General features: G+C 39.7%; 2 protein-coding genes across 2 annotated transcripts in view; both read right to left on the reverse strand.

Annotated features, from left to right (window-relative positions):
- sptan1 (spectrin alpha, non-erythrocytic 1) overlaps positions 1-3,475 on the reverse strand; it is a 43,520-nt gene extending 40,045 nt beyond the window's left edge. Inside the window, 1 exon segment of the mRNA XM_018701902.2 lies at positions 3,341-3,475. The gene's annotated coding sequence lies outside the window, so the exon portion shown is untranslated.
- A 1,326-nt stretch (positions 3,476-4,801) lies between these two features.
- odf2a (outer dense fiber of sperm tails 2a) lies at positions 4,802-17,706 on the reverse strand. The gene is given in 20 exon segments (XM_018701937.2): positions 4,802-6,208; positions 6,210-6,254; positions 6,342-6,467; positions 6,899-7,061; positions 7,889-7,989; positions 9,144-9,407; positions 9,521-9,631; positions 9,851-9,986; positions 10,767-10,876; positions 11,159-11,344; positions 11,547-11,663; positions 11,786-11,857; positions 12,067-12,141; positions 12,667-12,792; positions 13,637-13,778; positions 14,267-14,454; positions 16,022-16,198; positions 16,309-16,413; positions 16,679-16,795; positions 17,504-17,706. Coding segments are annotated over 19 exon segments (2,478 nt in total). The 5' UTR covers positions 16,787-16,795; positions 17,504-17,706; the 3' UTR covers positions 4,802-6,082.
- Positions 17,707-20,121: the final 2,415 nt, after the last annotated feature.

Consider the following 20,121-nt stretch of genomic DNA (forward strand, 5'->3'; position numbering starts at 1 on the left):
CTTACTAGTTTCAATGTTTCCTGAAGGACTAATGACTGTGGCAAATTTTATAATCTAAAACACCTTAATCATAATCATAATTCAAAGCCCGCACTTCATTTTCATGCAAAGAATATCACATCAACAAGAGGCATGCAGTAAAATTAAACCAATATCTATTACTCCATATTGAGAACATGAAACTATTCCTAGGTAGCTAAACCAAGACCAGCAGAAACAGACAAACGCATGCACAATTCAGATCACCAGCCACTTACCAAATCCATGTGACATTCACATTAAATCAAACATTACATTTTTATACTGACAGATCTGTGTTAATAGTTTAACAGGATGAAAAATAGTACAAAACCAAACCATACACACAAGATATTTCTAGTCTGGAGCCTCAACTTTCCTTGTATTTTGGCTGATCAGAGGGCTACATCTGTGAAGTCAGTCAAGTCTGCAGCAGTGTGTACATCTGTGGTACACTCCTTAATAAACTGACAGTGTTTGAGGAAGCAAGTCTCATCTACAGCAGCACAGACAGACGCATTGCACCTGCAGTGACTATGCTGTACAAAAGAGCAAGCCAAGATGTAGCCCAGCCCATGCGTCTCTCTCTGCTTTATACACCCACCCCTCCCTCCAGCTTCATCCCATCCCTTTACTCAGCAAAACACCACCACCACTGGCCTACACTTTTCTCGAATCTTCTTTCCTCTATAAACTAAAAAATGCAAAAGCATACAAAAAACACACAGGTGCACACAGAGTAAAACAAATATGAATGTTACCTTGAGCTTGGGCTTAATAAAGGTTGACATGTTGCCTGTCTGTGTAGACTGGCTACAGGGCATAACATTGATCACACAATCAGTGAGAAACAATCAGCACTGAGTAGTCAGAATAAGAGGATGCTTTCACATGAAGTTCATCATAGTAATGTTTCACCAGTCAACGCAATGAAGAATCGCTGTGTATTTGGGACAGAAAGACTGTTCCACACAGTTTAAAAAAAGACTACAGAAAACAGAAAGTAGTTCAGGCCAACAGAAAATTGACAATGAGTTAGCAGGCTGTACCATATCTGCTGGCCCCATACCAAATCTGACACCCTTTAGACAAGGAAGCCTATTTTCTATTTGGGTCATGGTCACTCCACAGGTACAATGAAAAAAGACAATTTAAAGCCTGTATAAGTTGAGAAGGAGTTTGGAGAACTACGTAGGTTTTAATTCACTGTAGCACTGGCCATGGCATACAGCAAGGCCTATATAGCTGTGTCAAATGGCACAAATTATCAGTATTACTTACCATAAAAAGAAAAAAAGAGGTTAACAACAAATGACTACAGAGGTGACCATCCACAAACCCAGTAGACATCTAACACCATGTCAAACGATCAGGTCATGCAGTAGTTGCGATATGTTGACTTTATATTACAAAACACATGGACGTAAAGCTAACTGATGTACATTTTGTGTTTTCTACATCAAGCTAGTCCCCCACAACAGCCATGTTACAGTGTGCCCAGCTACAATTAGATGTACTGCGCTATTTGTCTACGCATTCACTTGTTCCTTTGAAGAAAAAGAAAAAGCTCTGTTGGTCAAACATTTCTAAATAATCAAGCTGTCTGTGTCAGTTGTAACATAGAGAACAAAATGGGATATGACATGTCTTCAAGTGGTGACTGTAATACAATTAAAATGAGGTAGTGCAGAGGGACATCTAATTTGCCCAGGGAATATCTGAGAAGTATTTCGGGTGGTACAGCTGTCCCACTTTGCCTTTATGCTTCTGTATCACGGCACCAGTAGTTCAGACACCAATCCAATCTCCTAATTCTGTCCACGTTACTAGCAATGGTTGGCAGCATTGCCAAGGCACTCACTACCTGCAGTTCTCTTCCTTGATGTTCTAATGAACGAGCTTTGAAAAGGCCGCTGCCAAACAATGATACGTGAAGCATGTTCAGTTTTGTCACATCAAATTATTACTGCTATCATTAGATTCTACACGTGCAATTTTAAGCCTATGACAGGGAAAACGCCTGTTTAAACATTGTTAAACTGTTCTGTTCCCCTCTTCCCTGTTCCTGCCATTCTACATATGACTAGCCAGGGGCTTTACCAGCTTAGAATCAAAGACAGCCTTTTGGTGATTCATAATGTGATATTGTGGTACACCTTTCATTCCCATAGTTTCTAAACTCCATCTTGAAGGCTGTATAGTTTTCTGTCTGAATTCCTCTACAGAGTGGAGGGGCTACTGGTATGTGAAGAACTTGGCACCACCCTGACAAATCCATTTTCTGGGACAGTCAGTAGCAGGAGTGTGAAACACTGCCTTCACGTTATCACAAGTGCGCTTTTGCTATACACAACCGTCATTGTGCTAACTACACGCTATCTTTATGTGAATCATATGATATCATGCTCTGTTCAACATGAGCTTGGACCACTCCTTGGAAGCATGTAACGCTAACAAATGACAACAGATTTGACAAAAATTGTCTCTTAAATTATTCGTGCATTGGAGAATATTCGTCCACCAGAATGCTCGTGTTAAATTTTTAAAGGTAACACTGTCTGTATTTAATTACATGCAGGGTAATGAGAGGACGAACAGCTGGGCCCATATGTCCAAAGACATTCAACTGCACTGGGCGGCTCCCTTTCGGCCATGGCCGACAAGCTAATGTAGCCATTTCCATAACCTTGTTAGTTTAAATTTTCTACCAGAGTGGTATTTGAATTGATTTAAAACACACTGTCTACAAATGTCGAAAGAAGGACTGTTTCAATAGATTACCTTATCACTGAAATCAGATTTGAATAACGTTACTGCAAATTTACGGTGTAAACTCTTGGACTAGCTAGCAGTCAGCGGCTCGAGACAACCCCCCAGATTATGCTCGTTGCGTGAACATTTTAACTAAACATGCAATACTATAATATTAGCTACACTCTCCGGGCGGAAAACATCACAGTTAACCAACGTTGTGTATATCGACTCATGAATATTTCAATCATCCATTTTGTTTGAATGCAACGCATCTGTTAATGCAAACCCATGGTATGGAGGCTAATGTTAACATTTAGATTACATCTAACCGTCAGACGTTTTCAAGGCAAAGTGGTTGTCTTGTCTACCGTTATCTGCTTGTTCGTTGCCTACCGTACTGTAAATATCATTCAACAAAAGGAATGCTTGTAGCTAGCTCACACTGAGCTAACAAATTCGGAGCAGTCAGGAAACACAAACTGAACTCAACTAACATGCACAGTCTACAAAGTGCAGCGAATCTCTTTTAACATGACCATCTCAATACGGACATGATCATTTTTCGTACCTTTGAGTGTTCAAAAGAGCTTAGGAATTGGTGTTTATCCAGGCGGATCAGCGACGACGACGACGAAGGTTGGGGGGGCGCTCTCTTTGGGATGACTTCTTTTTTTTTTTTTTTTTTTTTTCAACCATATGTGACGTAATTTTCTGCAGCTGTACGGAAAGAAGCGATAAATACCGGAAGAACCCGAAACTGTGAGAGTAACAGGCGTAATACGAATGTCTTTTATGTGTTATTTCAGTTCATTCGACCGAAGATGATCATTCCAACTTGTCGTGTTTCGTAGTAATAGTGGCCATTGATCAGCACTCACTGAGTAATCAGAAGTGAAACCTGGTGGGATATCTTGAAAACTTTTAGACTTCATAATCAAAACATTCATAACTGTTGAGGAATACAATTTTAAGACAAATAGTAGATGAGGCCTTCTCAGGCCACGTTGCTGATGCAGAATTCACTTTACCAGTAAAGTGACTTTCCTTGACTATCCATTTATTCTGAGAAGTAAAGGCTGTGTCCAGTAATAAACAGCATTTCAGCCCAGATATAATCTCACTATTAACCGTCAGTGTTATCTGTGAGAATTCCTTCAGCAGCCCTTCCATCAGCTGACAACCACAAGCACTAGGCAGACAAGAGATCATCTGTGCATGGGCCATTACATATTGGCAGAAACACTCTTTTACATCTTCAATGGCAATTTTCTCTGTACACTAAAATGTATAGTCCCAGATTTGATCACCACAGGTGGAACGGTGGTACGGTGATTTGTACTGTCGCCTCACAGCAAGGTTTCAGGCTTTTGTTCACATGTTCTCCCTGTGTCTGTGTGGGGTCTCTCCAGGTTCTCCAGCTTCCTCCCACAGTCCAAACACATGCAGGTTAGTTTAACTGGTGACTCTAAATTGTCAGTAGGTGTGAATGTGAGTGTGAATGGTTGTTTGCCTCCATGTGACAGCCCTGTGATGGACTGCTGATCTGTACAGGGTGAACCCCACCTCTCACCCAGTGTCAGCTGAGATTTGTTCCAGCCCCCAGAGACCCTGAGGGATAAGCGGTATAATAATGGATGAATGATCGCACCACTGTATTATGCATATGCATACAGTTGTTTTGTTGCCTATTCATCATGCAGTTCAGCTTTACTGTGTGGATATCAACAAGTCCTCTTAGACTGAACGTGACAGAAACACAGTGTGGTGATAAGGCAGTGAATACTGAAACAGCTGCTATGGGACAATATGACAGCTACAGCTACTATGACTTAGGTGTGATTTTCTAATGACAGTTAATTGGGATGACTACATAAAGTCCACAGGGCAACAGACTCAGCCACTAATTGTATGTCTAAGGGCTAACATAAAAAAGTGTTACGATAAGTTGTATCCTGTTTAACACTACATTAAATGGGCAAAAAACAAAAACTACTGGTAAATAAGAGCTGAGAGAATTACACATACCCCATTACTTTTCAATTCAGATGTTTTATTGCTGCTTTTTAGTTATCCACACTAGATATAAATGACTTAGTTAGGTAATCAGTTCATTATTCTGCCAAGAAGCAGTTAAGAAAAAAAGGTGAATAGTTTATTAATAACAGTTGATTCTATCAACAGTTTATGTGAGAATGTAAACCCCAAATCATTGTTTTGACACATACTGTCTTGTACCAACCACAGGACAGCATAGCACCAATGTTTTTAGCTCTGTACAATCAAAAAGCATAGACACATTTAAACACATAATGTGTCCTGGCTGGCCTGGCTATAAAGTTAAATGTGAAAAATTGTTTTAGTATATACTAGTACAAGCACACAGTAATACTCTTTTCATTCTGGTAATAAATAGATATATGACCTCTCGTCATGACTAGGTAAGGCTCGACAAAGAAAATTTGCAATTTCCATTGGTTTTGGCATGTGAAATACAAACATTACTTAAATATTCAATAATACATTTCTGAAGACAACATTCAGTCTGAAAAGCTACAAGGCACCATCAAAACTAAACAACAAAAACAAAACTGAAAATACACATGAGGATATCTGGTGTTGGATGTTTGGTCTTGAAGATCAAACAAGAAATTCTAATAAAATCATAGAAAATATTGGAAAACCAGGAAAACCAGTGACCTCAAAATGTCTTTAAGACGAAACACTGCTTTCTCTTAGAACCTGAACAGCTTTTGTTTAGTGTGTATCTCATCTCATTTTTGCATTGCAAAATGTCAGATAGGAATTTTGGATGTACATTTATTTCAGGGTTAAAATTTGAAATGAGATGCTGCTGGGTGTACATTGTTCACTAAACTTTCAGAATTTGCATAGCACATCCTTTATCACCCCACCATCTACCATGTCAGTGGCATAATTTGCCTAATGCTTGATTGAATGCTCCTCATCTCCTCTGTAATATTCTCAACTCATATCTCTCTCAAGCTATTCTGATTCTTATTCTGATTCTCAGTGTCTCTGGCTCAAATCCAACATCCACATTATGGGTACTGCTGTTTGCACTGCTTTTTACATACATATTTTACTGCCTACCAAATCAATTCCAAATAAATATTTACAGAAGTAAGCCCACATATACTGTTGCTCTTCACCCAAATAGTTGTATGAAACAAGCAACCAAGCAACTAATTGACATTGTCATCCTAGCTCTTGCTAGCAAATCTAAAAGTAACAAGCCACAGCCACAGTACTGTTTTAGAATGTGCATAATACACCTCTGGTGAATGGGCTATCAGATGGGTGACGGGGGCCGCAGAGAGCTGCCGAGGGCCAAATCTCCAAATACATTGGTGTAGGACGCTTTAAGGAATTGGACGTAGTTCTGCAGGCTTCGGTTAGTGCTGTCTGACTGCTCTAGGCCGATCCTTCACGTCCTGCAGTCTGCTCTGATATCGTCGCTCCACCTGAGCATAATAAATTCACACCTTACTGACCTGCTGGCAAATGTATACACACAAAATTCTGAATACACTATTAATGTAGGCCTTCACCTCATCTTTGGTGCGTCGCAGCTGGTTGATTTCTGAGGTAGTCCTGCTGAGTTGGGCCTCCAAGTCCAATATCTTGGTCTGGGTGGAGTGTTCTTTGGTGGCAGCACATTCTCTGGTCTCCAACATCTGGAGATAAATATAACACATTGAACTTAATGGGTAACAGTTGGTGAAAAATAGTTTACAAATAATATATTTCTAATAACATGAACTTCAAGACATGCAAACACTCTTATAATTACACATTCCTTCCACACCAATGCTGCAGAGGCCCCTGGTAGAAACAGTGAAGTTCACGTGAGTATTTAGAAAATAGTACTGTGTATGAAAAACAAACAAATAAACAATAATCATAATAATGTTGCCAGACATCCCACCTTTTTTTGCAAAATAATCTTTTTGTGCACCCCTACTGTGTCAGTGCAGAGGTCTCATTGCAATAAGTGAAGAGGAAATGTTTTCTGATGAAGCACTGACGTCGTTCTACTACTGAATTCTTAAACACACACTTTGTATGGCCAGTGTTTAGCAGCATCCAGCTATTGTCAGGTTCAGACCTGTTGACGCGCATCATCCAGAGCCTCCTCCAGCTTTTGGCTCAGAAAGGAACATTCCTTTGTTTTTTCTTCCATACGGAGCTGATTGCTGTGGATGGTGTCTTCTCGTTTGGCAATGACCACCAGCAGGTCTCTGTTCTGACTGTCAGCCTCCTCCAACTTTCTGTGAGATGACCAAAGAAAGGACAGAGACAACAATGGACAATTAGAATAAACAGTTAACCATCTTCAGGAGCTGTTATGTAATCCCTCTGAGTGTGTATTTAACGGTCTAATTTTAAGTACAGTGTCTCTTATCCATCTTGTGAAGCTAAGTGGAGACTGCTGCTTCTAGCAGAGAAGAAGAATCCCTCTAGCAATTAAGGAAGCGAAAGCTATAACCATACATGCATTGCCTTTGATGGAGCAAGCTTCTAACAAAAACACCACAGAGAGGAAATAATTTGTTTGTTTTTTTTTGAAATATCTTTGTATTGCCATCAAAGATACTGGCCCAGGATTTAGCACGATTTAGGGCAACACCAAAACATATATATATGATCTGCAGGCTGGCCTTTACATTGAGGGCATCAGGGGTCTGCATTAGAATAGACATCTGCTAGTTTTGCTTTTTTTAAGTGGGCCCCTAAGACAATCTTCATCGGTATCAGACCATGGCGAGCACATGGAGAGGAGGTATGTATTAGTTTAGGCCTTCCAGCAGTCATCACTCAATTTCTCACCTACTGTAGTTCACTTTCCCACTTCTACACTTTTTCTTTGATGCCCACAGTGAATAAACGTCCATAAAACACAATTCACAGGAAAAAGATGTTCAGTATAAGCCCAGAACTTGCCTGAGAAGTATCACATTTTTAAGTTTTCTTCACTGACAGCTGTTTGTACAGTTGTGCTTTGTAGGAACTGCTAAAAGCTACTTTTGCATACTATTAATGGTCCTAGACAAAATATGATCAACGCCAACTGAGTAAAGCAGAAGAGGTGACTGACCTTTCCAAACTCTCCACTCGCTGCTGAAGCTGTCTGTTCTCTTCCAGGAGCACCTTGTTCTTTTGTCTAAAAAGCTCCATTTGCCTGCCCTGGGTTTCCACCTAACATGAGACAAATACTTGACTGCCTTGCACTGTATATCCAAGTATTTGTTAAACACAAACAAGCTAACTAAGAGGAAGATGGGAAAAAAGGGCACATTTACACTCAATCTATTGCTAAACATTCCAAAGGGCTCAGAGTGAATAAAGCTGAAGGGCCAGATAGAATACATGAATGGTCATTAAGATACTGTGCTGATAAACACTGAAGACTGTTCCAGCTCTCCTTAAACTTTGGGGTTGTTCCTGATCTCTGGTATACTTCCAACATCATTCCAATTCTGAAGATCAGTAGGCCTAAAATTTTCAGTGACTTGTAGTCTATAGAATTAGCACTCTGGAGAAAACTGTTAAATTAGAACTTTCAAGTTCATGATCCACAGCTTGTGCACAAACACTTAGAATGAACAAGCACTTATGCAAGACTACTTTTTGTTGCCCTCCCGAACAGTCTTCAATACAATGTACCCACACATACTGGTAAAAAAGCTGACAGATAGAGGCTGACAGATTATCAGTTTTGTCATAACAGAACTCAGACAGCAGTTGTAAATGCTCAAGAATCTGAATCATTTGTATTTCCACTGTTTGCTGAAAACAGTATTATTACATCTCTTCTCTTTAAGTCAAATGAATCTGTAATATAATAATTTGTGGATTCAAATTAATCCAAAACTAAAGAAATTACATTTTTTTGTACTAGTGTGAAAAAGGCTTAGCAGCACCTGTAGTGCCTATGTGTAGTTAACGCTTTGAGAATAGATCTGAGAATACTGACAATGTTTTATTACTCCTTTATCAAAAGTTTTTTTTTTTAGTTTTTTTTTTTTTTTAACTTTTTCAGTAATTTGCTGGTTTGATTCCCTTTGTCAAAAGAACAAGAATCAACTGAATGAATACTTTTACTTGCTTTTGCTTGCAACCCCATCTTGCCTCAGATTTCCTCTTGAGGAATCAGTTAAGTATTTTGAATTAAATCTAACTGAATTACACAGCAAAATACATTATAGACCTCAGTGTCTGGAATGGTCTTACTGTTTTCTTAAACCGATGTGGTAATCTCTGATTAATTTTCAATTAAACATGTCAGCTTAGAATTTAAATCATTATTTTGTGATGCTAACTTGAGCTTGCATACATAGCACTGTTATGACCTTAATGTGGAGATCAGTCAGGGTTGTGCTGAGCTCCACACTGCGTCTCTCCTGGCAGCGCTCCCTATCCTGAGCCTCCTGCAGCTGGAGCTCGGAGTGTCGTAAGGCCTCAGGAAGAGGCTCCAGCTCTGCTAGCCGTCCCAGCAGCTCCTTGCGCACCTCCTCTATCTCCCGCTGCAGCTCTTCCCGCACAGCCTGGGCCTCCCGCTCTGCCTGCGCCAGCCGAGCACCGTACTCATCTGCCTCTGCTCGTGTTTTTCCCACCTAGATAATGACAATTAAAAGACCTTTCATGAAAATGAACAGTGTCCAATTATAATGTTATCTGCTGCACTATCCCAATCTTAAACTGTGTGCAAACAGTATGCATCACAGACCTGGATCTTATAGCTGTCCAGCAGACTTTCATATTGTTTGATGGAAGCTTTGACTTGCTGATGCTCTGACTGAGACAAGGCCAGCTTCTCCTCCACTGCAGACACTGTAGCCTGACAGAAACACATAGGTTTACATGATGTGCCATCAGTTATTACTGTATATTAACCAGAGAGTCCATCCTCCTAATGTAATGTAAATCAATTTAAATCTATTAGAATGACAAGTGGGAATAAGAAGGACCTTATGCAAGACACAAAAGCAGATAGGCAGAAATTCTGACCAGGGCACAGTCAGATTAGTATTCAATAAATGTGCTCAGGGTGTTTTACCTTGAGGGACTGGTTCTCCAGTTTGGCAGCGGTGTTATCTGTGGTCATTCCATGTAGGCGATCCAGCAGGGCTTCTCTCTCCAGTCTGCCTTTATCTTCTGTACTCTGCAGCTGCTCAGTCAACTCTGCTACACGGCTGTTGTACCACACAACAGAACAGCCAACACATTTTCATTTATATCGCTAAACCAAGAGTTTTTAACCTGAACCATTAGTAACTTTTCTTTGGGGGATGCCTTTTCAGAATGAAGCAGAAGTTTGGTACCACTACATCCTAAGTGGACTAATTCTAGTTGCAGTTGGGATGCTAATTTTATGCTGACATTGGGAGCTTTATTCATTTCTGGATCACTGAATTACTATAGGTAGTGAATGGATAAAACAGTAGCTCGGCATTTCCCCATCGGAATGTGCACAAAAGTTAAAAGTCAATGAAAAGACTGAATTTCTCCAGCTGTGTGTAGCTCCTCAGTGCAGGCTAATGGCACAGTTGGACCAGATATTGCTTTCCCATTCATCTGGGACAGGGTGAGACACATTTGCTTCCAGTTGTCCAATCTGATTGAACTTGGACATGCAAATGCATGAGAGCGAGTGGGATTGACTTACCATTGGGGAAATATTGATTGCTTATATTGTTGTTAATGAGAGCAACACGTCTAATAAAATGCTTTATAATTATGTATATAATTATGTATATGCATAACATCTTTGTAGACTACCATTGTTAGACTGCTAGCTATGCTTGTTCCTGCAATTTATGCTTACAACCCTATCTACAGTGCCTGTACCCTTCTGCTTTTTGCCACACCAGGTGAATTTTGGTCTGATGGCAGCTTAAGGTCATCGCTGGTGCTCTGATTATTATTATTAAGGAAAGACACTTATATTTGTCTGTATCTTGAGCCGCAAATACCTATTCAACAGCGACAGTTCCATCTCCAGTTTACTTTTGTCTTTCACCTCTTTGGCATGGTGACTTTGCCAGGTCTCGGCTGCTGACAGTGCGTCTGCCACTTGCTTCTCCTGTTAAAAAGAAATAAAGCACAGACACCAGTGCAGAGGAAGTATGAGTATGGGAGTAAAAAGATGGGGCTTGCCAATGGCAAGAGGAAAAACAGAGCAGTTCATTACTTAAAAAGTGCCTCTTTAACATATGGTTAATAATCCAATAACTGACAGACATACCTAGTGAGGATGTCTGTCAGTTAGTGTGATTATATGAACTTAAGTCTGTGTCTTGTGTCTCTGATTAACAAATCTCCAGTTCTAGTAGAGGAGCCTGTCTGCTCTGTGACACAGCCTTACCATTTCCAGCAGCTGGACACTCAGCTGGCTTGCAGTGTCCTCACTGTGCTCAGCTCGCCGTTTCTGGGTTTGTATGGCTTGTTTCAGAGCCTCTCGGTCTGCACTGGCCTGTTGCCTCAGCCTTGTCAACTGCTCCATCAGATGGTCCATCTCTGCCTTCTGCTGGTTGGCTGCACGCTCTAGGTTCTAAACCAATGGAAAGGAGAAATCAGAGATTATGGCTGGGTTAATGCTTTCCATTTGTAAAACAGTTAATACTGATACACAAGACACATACTGAAAACAAGTCTACAGCACTTAAACATCATTTACCAACTGGTATTTACACTGCACACCATAAACAACAGATAATTACACACAATGTCAAGTACTAGTTTCCATGACAAACCTTTATCTGCACTGAAAGCCGGTTGTTCTCAGCTTCTTTACCGCGGAGCTGTCCTTGTAAATGAGCTCTTGTTGACTCCAGATTCTTGGATAAATCAGCTGTGCTCTTGGCATTGTCCTGCATTCCCCAAATCCAGACATATTTACATTAGTACAAATGCTTAACTACTACTTAACTAAAAGATAAAATACTAAAAGACACTTTGTTTTGGATCCTTCTTATAGTCATGCTCACAGTACCTTCTCAGTATCTAAAAGTTTGGAGAGTTGATTCAACTCTTCATCTTTCTCTTGAAGTTTCACCACAAGATGCTGAAAAAGGAAAAGCTAGACAAGCTTTATCTGTGTATCACATATCACACACACAGGTATAACTCTATGTGCTTTACATGAAGATTAAAGAAAACACAACACAAGGGAAAATGAATGTCAATCCAACAGCTAGTCTAAAAGGGAAAAAAGAGGACAGACAATAAATTCAGGCTAATTAAAATGTAAGATTAGGCTTTTATTAAACTCACAGCATTTTCTGCCTCTGTGTCTGCCAGTCTCTTGAGTAATGCATCTTTCTGCTCTGACACACGGATTGACTCCATCTGTTCAAAAACAGTCCACCAACACACATGAAAGTTTGTCACTCACTTAACAAATATTTACTGCATATTGCAGATGAAGAGCCCACAAGAAAACAATTTAAGGACCAGGATTGGTCAGTATCACAGTATATAACAATATGCTGTGAAACAACATCATCTGTCTCATAGCTTTACTGTTACCGTGGTAACTATCCTTTTACCATAAATCTGGCTCCTAGTCTTAACACTTCCAAATCAGCATGTCCAAATTTATGTGAGACTCCCTAGTTTCTTTGCACTAATGTTTTCTTGTCTGTTTTTCATGTGTAAGGCTGAAAGAAAATTTACCAGGCAAAACAGGATAATTAGTATAGGACATTTCCTCCTATAAAGGCAACAACATGAGCCACACAGTCAGATATACATTCAAATATGGATATGACCCATATACTGTTGCCTGTGTATTCGGTTAAGCGTGTGAAAATAAAACTCTCTGGTGTATTAGCAGATGTAGACAGTGATTTGAAGAGGCATCACACACACTACCTGGGATCCATGCTGCTCTCTAAGAAGGTGCCGCAGTGTTCGGTTTGTGGCCTCAAATGTCTCCAATTTCTGCAGCAACAGCCCCTTCTGACGGGCCAAGACTGAAGACTCAGAGCCAGACAGCCTCTTTACCAAAAGAGTGGAGAAAAGACATGGCTTTATCAAAGAAAGCAGTGGAGCAGTTTCTGACAAATCACTGAATACATCATTTGATATTGGCATGGATTCTTGCCAATTGTGACCACTAAAAGTGCTGTTCTTTGCTCCAGAAAATGTTACTATTAGAGATATAACGGTATCGCCAATTTCACGATATCAAGATAATAGATAGTGTCTCAATACCGTTGTGAGACCTGGACAGTAACAAACAATAGGTCTTCCAGGCAAAACTGTAGCTTAGTTACAGCCGTGGTGGAGCAGAGCGAAGAGAAATGAGATACTACACAGACCATCATCCTTTGCGCTCTGCTCACTCCCTCTTCAAATCTACAGTGAAGCAGGCAGACGCTGGTGTTGGAGGTGAGGGAGAACAGAGCAGGGAGAGAGAGACGAAGCCTTTGAAACTGAGGATGCTCCAGCATGTTTTAGATCTGACATGTGGAAGCATTTCAGTTTCCCCATGTCACCAAATGAGAGAGAGAGAAGGAGACTGATAAACAAAAAACAATATGCAGACACTGTCAGACACATCGGGGAATACTACTGACTGCTCTTTGCACTTTCAAATGAATGCCTTGTTCATGGTTCAATTAACAGAATTTTTTCAAGTCTTTATTTGCCTTTTTTTTTTTTGTAAATATCACAATAAATATTATATCTTGTTATTGAGAGATTTTGATATCATTACATCCCTAGCTACTATGTCAGAAAACTTTTGTTTAAGCCTACCTGATTGCCATGAATGATAAAGCAGCCTAAAGTTTCCAGGTTTCTATAGCTTGTTGGATTTTACAGGGCAGTTAATACTCACACTGGCACTAGCACCACACAGTTTGGAAACAGAGTCCCGCAGGGCTGAGACTTGCTTGGCAGCAGCTGCTCCATCCACCTCAGCCTGCATCAGTTTCCTGAGCAGAGCATCTTTGTCTTGTTTAGTATTGTCCCTGTCTAGTCTGCAAGGACAAGACAGGATCAAGAATCCAAATCAACACATACTAACTTTGTCTCACTAGTTTTGATGTTAATTAGATTCTATAGAAATAAGGGCATATAGTCAGATCTGCCTTCAGGCCACAGAGAAAGAGAATCTCATTTCTAATTTCTTCCCTGAGCTTGCCTTAAAGATCAGTGTTGTATTTATCAAATGTCTTAAGAGTAGGAAGTCAATCCCAGCTGGACAACAATTCTCAAAGTGTCACATATTTGGCTCTAATCTGAGGACTGGGGATTACAAAATAACTTTCTTAAGTGATTCCTAACAGAGAGTCATGTTGCAAGGCCTGCAATGCATTTTCCCCTTGGCCCAGGCTGTCTGTGACTTCACAGCCTTGTCACTACTTCAAAAAGTTTATAGTGAGAAGAAAAAACTTTTCACTTACTATCCCCTTTTTCCCTGTCCACTCTTTCACAAGTAAGACGCTGTGTTTAGTTTAATATTTGCCTGTTGTAGTTGGTCTCCTCTAGCATCTCCTCCATGGACTGGCGTAGTCGTATATTCTCCCGCTCAGTCTCCTCCAGCTCTTTAGTCACCTCAGCTAGCTCCTCCTCCTGCTCTGCAATCACCCGCTGGGAGACGTTCAGCTGCTCTGACTGATGCTCCAGCATCTTCTCCCTTTTGCGCAGTTCCACCTGCACACATATAGTACAGATGTGCAAGCATACACATGGACAGACACACAGACAATATGTTACTGGGGTCATACAAACTCTTACATGTCTAAAGTACTCACCATCACCATATTGAGTCTGCGAAGGTGCTGGGCTGTGGTGGTGGTGGGGTGGGTGTGCAATGAGACAGAACTTCACATTTTAGTTGTTGCTGATGGATATGACCAATGTAGAGATCTTGAGCCTGTAATCCATCTCAAAGAATTTTTCTGAATCATTCTTTAAGAAATTCACATTGGTCAGAAAGCGTGGGAAAGACATTTAGACTACCAGAAAAGCTCACTGTTCTCTGTACCTTCATTACATCAAATGAGGTCATAATGTGGTAGTAACAAGTTCATGAACACTGTGTTTTTGTAGGTACATGGTACATGGGGCAGTGTTAACTACAACAGCTAAGGTTAGGGGTGTAACAATTCTCCAAATCCCCAATTTGGTTCACTCCTCAATTTTTGAGCCATGATACCTCGTTTTTCTTTTGTTTGTTTTGTCTTTGTTACCTAGCTAAGGTAGGGAATACAAGTTTGTTTTTTGTTTTTATCAATGTATATGTTACTTTAGGTTTTGAGTATGGTCTCAGTGCTACACTGTATGGAGCTGATTTATGTGTACATTTTAATGTACTTTTAACCTTACCAATATTGGTTATTGGAGCTATAAAAGCAGGAGAGCTGCTAATGCTTTGGCCAGAACTAGCTTTCCTGCCATCAGCAGCAGAACACCTAGCATCTTTGCCACAGTTGCCAGATCTTCAGTTTCCAAGGGATTTATAACTCTTGTTGAGAGCTTTTATTGCACATAATATAAAATTTCAACCTGTCTCTCCTGTGGTCCCCCCCACACAGATAGTTGTGGTAAAAAGCAGAGGAGAGACCCATGACATTCAATTTCTTAAAAACATACACACACACACACACACACACACACACAATGAAAGTGTTAGTTTCTTTTTACAGTTGTTGTTTATGGAGGTAAAGAATGCCACAGGTTTTCATTGGTCACTGACTGTTTGACAAGCTTCCAGAGAGTGGGTCTTAGCTAATGTGAGCTTGTCTAAGGGCAGATGGTAAGGAGGAAAGGAAAAAGAGACTAGAAGAGAGACAAGGACACACTGAAGTGTCATACTGCAAATGAAGGCAAAGAGCGACTTATGCTGAGACCCAGATGGAACTGAATGATGACGCTCATCCCTGAGGGCCTTAGTTAGGACTTAGGTTTATTAACCTAAATTTTCAGATTTTGATGTGTAAAATCATTTGTGTGCCCCTTTAAAATGAAGAGACATTATGCATTTGATGCAGGGCCCCAGAAAGACGGAATTTATAATAATAATTTATAATAATATTAATGATAATAATATAAACAAAATTCCAGAGTCCACTGAAATCTTCCTACAAACTACCAACGTAGCATCGATAAGGTCTACAATAAAAAAGACCACTTTCGAAATAATAAGCCAATGAACAAAGACAAAACTGGTTATGGCTTCAAGCACGACAGAGCCTGATAAAGGAAGAAAGAAACTGACCTCATTCTTAAGAGAGCTGACTTCAGTCAGTAAGCTGTCAATCTTCCTCTCATACTGGCTGATTCGTCCATGTAGCCCTTCTTCTGATGTGAGGTCAGCCAAACGTAATGCAGAGTGGGAATGTTCAGGTTTTGGTTCAGGGAGTGGTGGTGTGATCTCAAGGCGGTGCATTGGCCCCTTGGTACAAATTACACTTTCAGCAAGACTACAACTTTGACTGGATGCGCGCTTTCACAATGCTGAGACAAGAAGAATATGTGGTGTAATTTTCCTTAAGGATCTGTTACCTCCCACTTGTATGAAGCATCCTGTATGGAGGTCTTTCCTGGTGGAACCCATGGCACTCGTGTTTTGACCTTGGCTGTAGGACGGAGGTTTCCTCTGTCCACACCCTTTAAAACACAGTGTGTGTGGCATATCATTGCTGTATATCAGGCTTTCCTATGCTGCATAACTACATTGTATGAGAATAGGTGTGAGGTATGAACAGGAGTGAGTGGACTGAGTTTCAAAAAATTTGATCAGAAAATAAGAAAAAAATGATAAGATCCAAGATGAACACATCTTCAAAAGGTCATATTTTCAATATAAAAAACTGAAAATAGTAAAAACGGAAGCCATCACCTCAGCAGACAGTCAAAACATAAAGTCTCTAACCTGAGGTGTTCTCGCAGGACTCGTCCTATGGCTCTTCACATGCACATGGACTGGCGTTACATCATTCACATGCACATGAATTGGAGGTGAACTTGACCGGGTTCTCATTGCTTTCCTCTGTGAAACAGTGGATGATGAGTATCTCTGACCAATTTCTGTTCACAGCAGAATTTAAGATAGAAAATAGTGTTAAGCTAACACATGGGCTTTGAGGAAAAGGGATGGTTTAGGGTGTGTGTGGGAACATAAGAAAATTAATTCCATACATGGTTACAAAATATAATGGGAAATTTAATATGCATTTGATTTGTGCCATATTTAAGCTCTTCTCTCAAGATGAGGTGTAAATCTGACTGTAATATTTAAATAAACATTTACATTTAACAGTTACATGCAAGATAATCGAGTACTATCAAAAAAACAAGTGTTTAGAAACTTATGGGCAAAACCAGGTACCAAAAAAAGACTTCGGGATTACGATGTTTTTTGTTGTTGTTGTTTTTTTTTAACACTTTTAGGCTATGGAAGAGTATATTGTGAAATGTGTTCATTACAATCTATATGTAGTAACAAACACTAGCTAATCTCATTTGCAACAAGAAGTCAATTAAGTCATTAGGTTAATTACGTTGCCCAAATCAACACAAATAATCAATACTATGAAATCCTACCTAAACCACATGCAGTTGCAATATTTCATGTAGGATTTATTTATATAGAATTTGACTGATTTTCCGATGGCTATAAAGTATCGGTTTTACATAGGTAATCAAAGGTAGCGTAGCTTAGCATGAGCCTGACATTAGCCTTAGATTCTTAGCTAACCTTGACTGCAGCATTGCTAGCCTCTGAGCGATTCACAGACGAATCTTCCCTCTTACCATATGAGAAACCAAATTATACTCGTCAAGACTTGAAAATATATTTCAATAGCAGACCAGTGTTTCTTGTTTAGCGGGAAAGATAAGCAGGTCAACATGAAAAAGTCTGTCGGAGTGGAAGCTTGGATAAACTTTAACAGATAGTGACGCCAACTTCTCTGGTTGGTCCGTTTAAAGCACGTGACATCTTTCTCCCACATTGATTGGTTCAGAGTCAACATTTTTGCGTTCTCTAGCAACAAGGCAACTCAAACTCAAACTCAACAGGCTCAGGTTCGTCTGAGATGACTGCGCAGAATCGATCACTGGCGAGTGGCACACACTGCATGTCCGATGTTTTTTTTTTTTTTTTTTTTTTTTTTAGATATAAGAATATACAAAGAAACCAGTCATGCCAGGTCATTATCCATGACAGCTGAAAGTAGTTTCTGCAACAGAAAAAAAAAAAAAATTTAAATCGTGTGGCATAATGCAGATTCCATATAGAGCTGTAACTTATATAGTAATGATTATATATGATATAAATATTAATGATAGCTGTAATAATATTTACAATTATAATAATTATAGCAATAAGACTAGAAGTGAGACTGTTGCATTTGAAATAAAACAACAGGTTTTGAGCAGGTTTGTAGGAGCAGAAGGAGGCTTACTATCACAGGTCAGACTCTACAGGTCCCAGGGCAGAAATACCTGCAGAAAGAGACAGAAGAAGAGAGAGATACAGGCACATAAGTATGGGTAAGAACCATGAAAACAGGGGACAGAGAGAGAGAGAGAGAGAGAGAGAGAGAGAGAGAGAGAGAGAGACAGCTTGGACACTCGTGTGTGAGGGAAGAAGCAAACAGAGTTAGGAGTGATGCAATGATTTTAAGACTGTTTGCAGTAATCTTATCAACAAGACAAGGTGAATTTGACTAAATACCGAGTTTAACTGATTGAGAAAAGGGTCTGTCGCTGTAGGAATGATACCCATAATGTTCTCTGACACTTATAATAACTATCGGAGCCTGTCAGTAGCAAAAACAAGCACTTTAGTGGGTGTACTTTGACATGGATAACACTGCAGCAGCTGTTCGCAGTGGCTGGGTACACCATTCTTGTTCAATACCACATTGATTACAAAGATTTCTGTCCCCATTAATCATTTACACCCAAAAACATGGGAAAATAAACATGCCGTTAACACAACTCTAACATGTCAAAGCAGATATCCCTCAAGGAGTTTGATCAATCTTTTCATAAAATACATTTGTTAGATCATAACATTGTGTTTTATTGTTGTTTTAATGTAGACTATAACATGGCTATTTAAAATATATGTTTGGTAAGACCAGAATTCTGGAATACTGTATTAATGGCCATTTTGGCCATATTGGTATAGCTAGCATAAACTCTGTGGGGAATCTTTAAGAATGTTTGCATTGCTGTAGCTGACATTATTCCATCCAGCTGGTGTTGGTACAGCACTACTCACTGGTGTGTTTAGTCACACCAGCTTTAGACTGTACTGTTGTCTCAGCTGCATCAGTTGAGGGATCATTTTCCAAACTGAAGCTGATCAAGACCCAGGTTAGAAACAGATGTGGAAAAGGAAGGCTCTCAGATCTCCTGCTGTTGAGAAATTAACATGTTACCCGTTCCCCATATATTTTTTACAGAGATTTTATTTTTACAAAATAAATGTAAAATCTAAATGTAAATTCTCTCTCTCTCTCTCTCTCTTTTTTTTTACAGAGGTGTTGTTTGCCTGATATTCTGAATCACCCTGTGAAATGTTCATCTTATCTGCAGATGCAACATACATGATAGTTTTCTACTGATAGGGGGCCATTGACCCACCAGACAGCAGGAGTCCCTTTGTGTAGACCTCTGCTAAAACCAGTGACACAAAGTGATTTGTGAACAGCAAAGTGATTTGAATGATCTATAACAACATCTGCTTCTGTTTATTAATTGTCACTTTACTGTAAATTATTTTGTTCCTATACGAATGATCACGATCATGAGCTAAAGGCTGAAGTAACCACAGTTTAGGATGGAGAAGGCTGTATTTTCCATTAGTTTGCTGCAATTTCACATAAAGCAGAGCAAGTTGGTTTTGTCTCTACAATAAACAGCAAAACAAAGTTTAATGTAATGCTGTAATACCTGAATGTGGCCACAGGAGGGCAGTGGAAAATCATAAATTCTTAACTGATGACAACCACCAACCCCAACACCAGAAAACAATTTCTGAAAACGTTTAATATACAGTGGTAGACTCGTATATAAATATGTGGACAAACAATCTAGGAAGTAGTATTTGTTACATGGCTGTATACATGGTACAGTGTATGTTATGAATGAACTTAGATATTAACACTAGCATTAGTACTAGAATGATTATCTCAACAATAAAATAAGTAATAAAGATAATAGGTTTAAAACCTGTATCATTCTCACAGAAGAATATGAAGTTACAGTTCCTCTCTGAGGCTGTTGGAGGTCCTCGAGCACCATGATTTCATATCATCCATGTTTGAAATAACTCCTCCAGTGATGAGGTGTCAAGGCAGACAG

This window comes from Lates calcarifer, linkage group LG9 (genome assembly GCF_001640805.2).
Source record: "Lates calcarifer isolate ASB-BC8 linkage group LG9, TLL_Latcal_v3, whole genome shotgun sequence".
NCBI classification, from domain to species: Eukaryota; Metazoa; Chordata; class Actinopteri; family Centropomidae; genus Lates; species Lates calcarifer.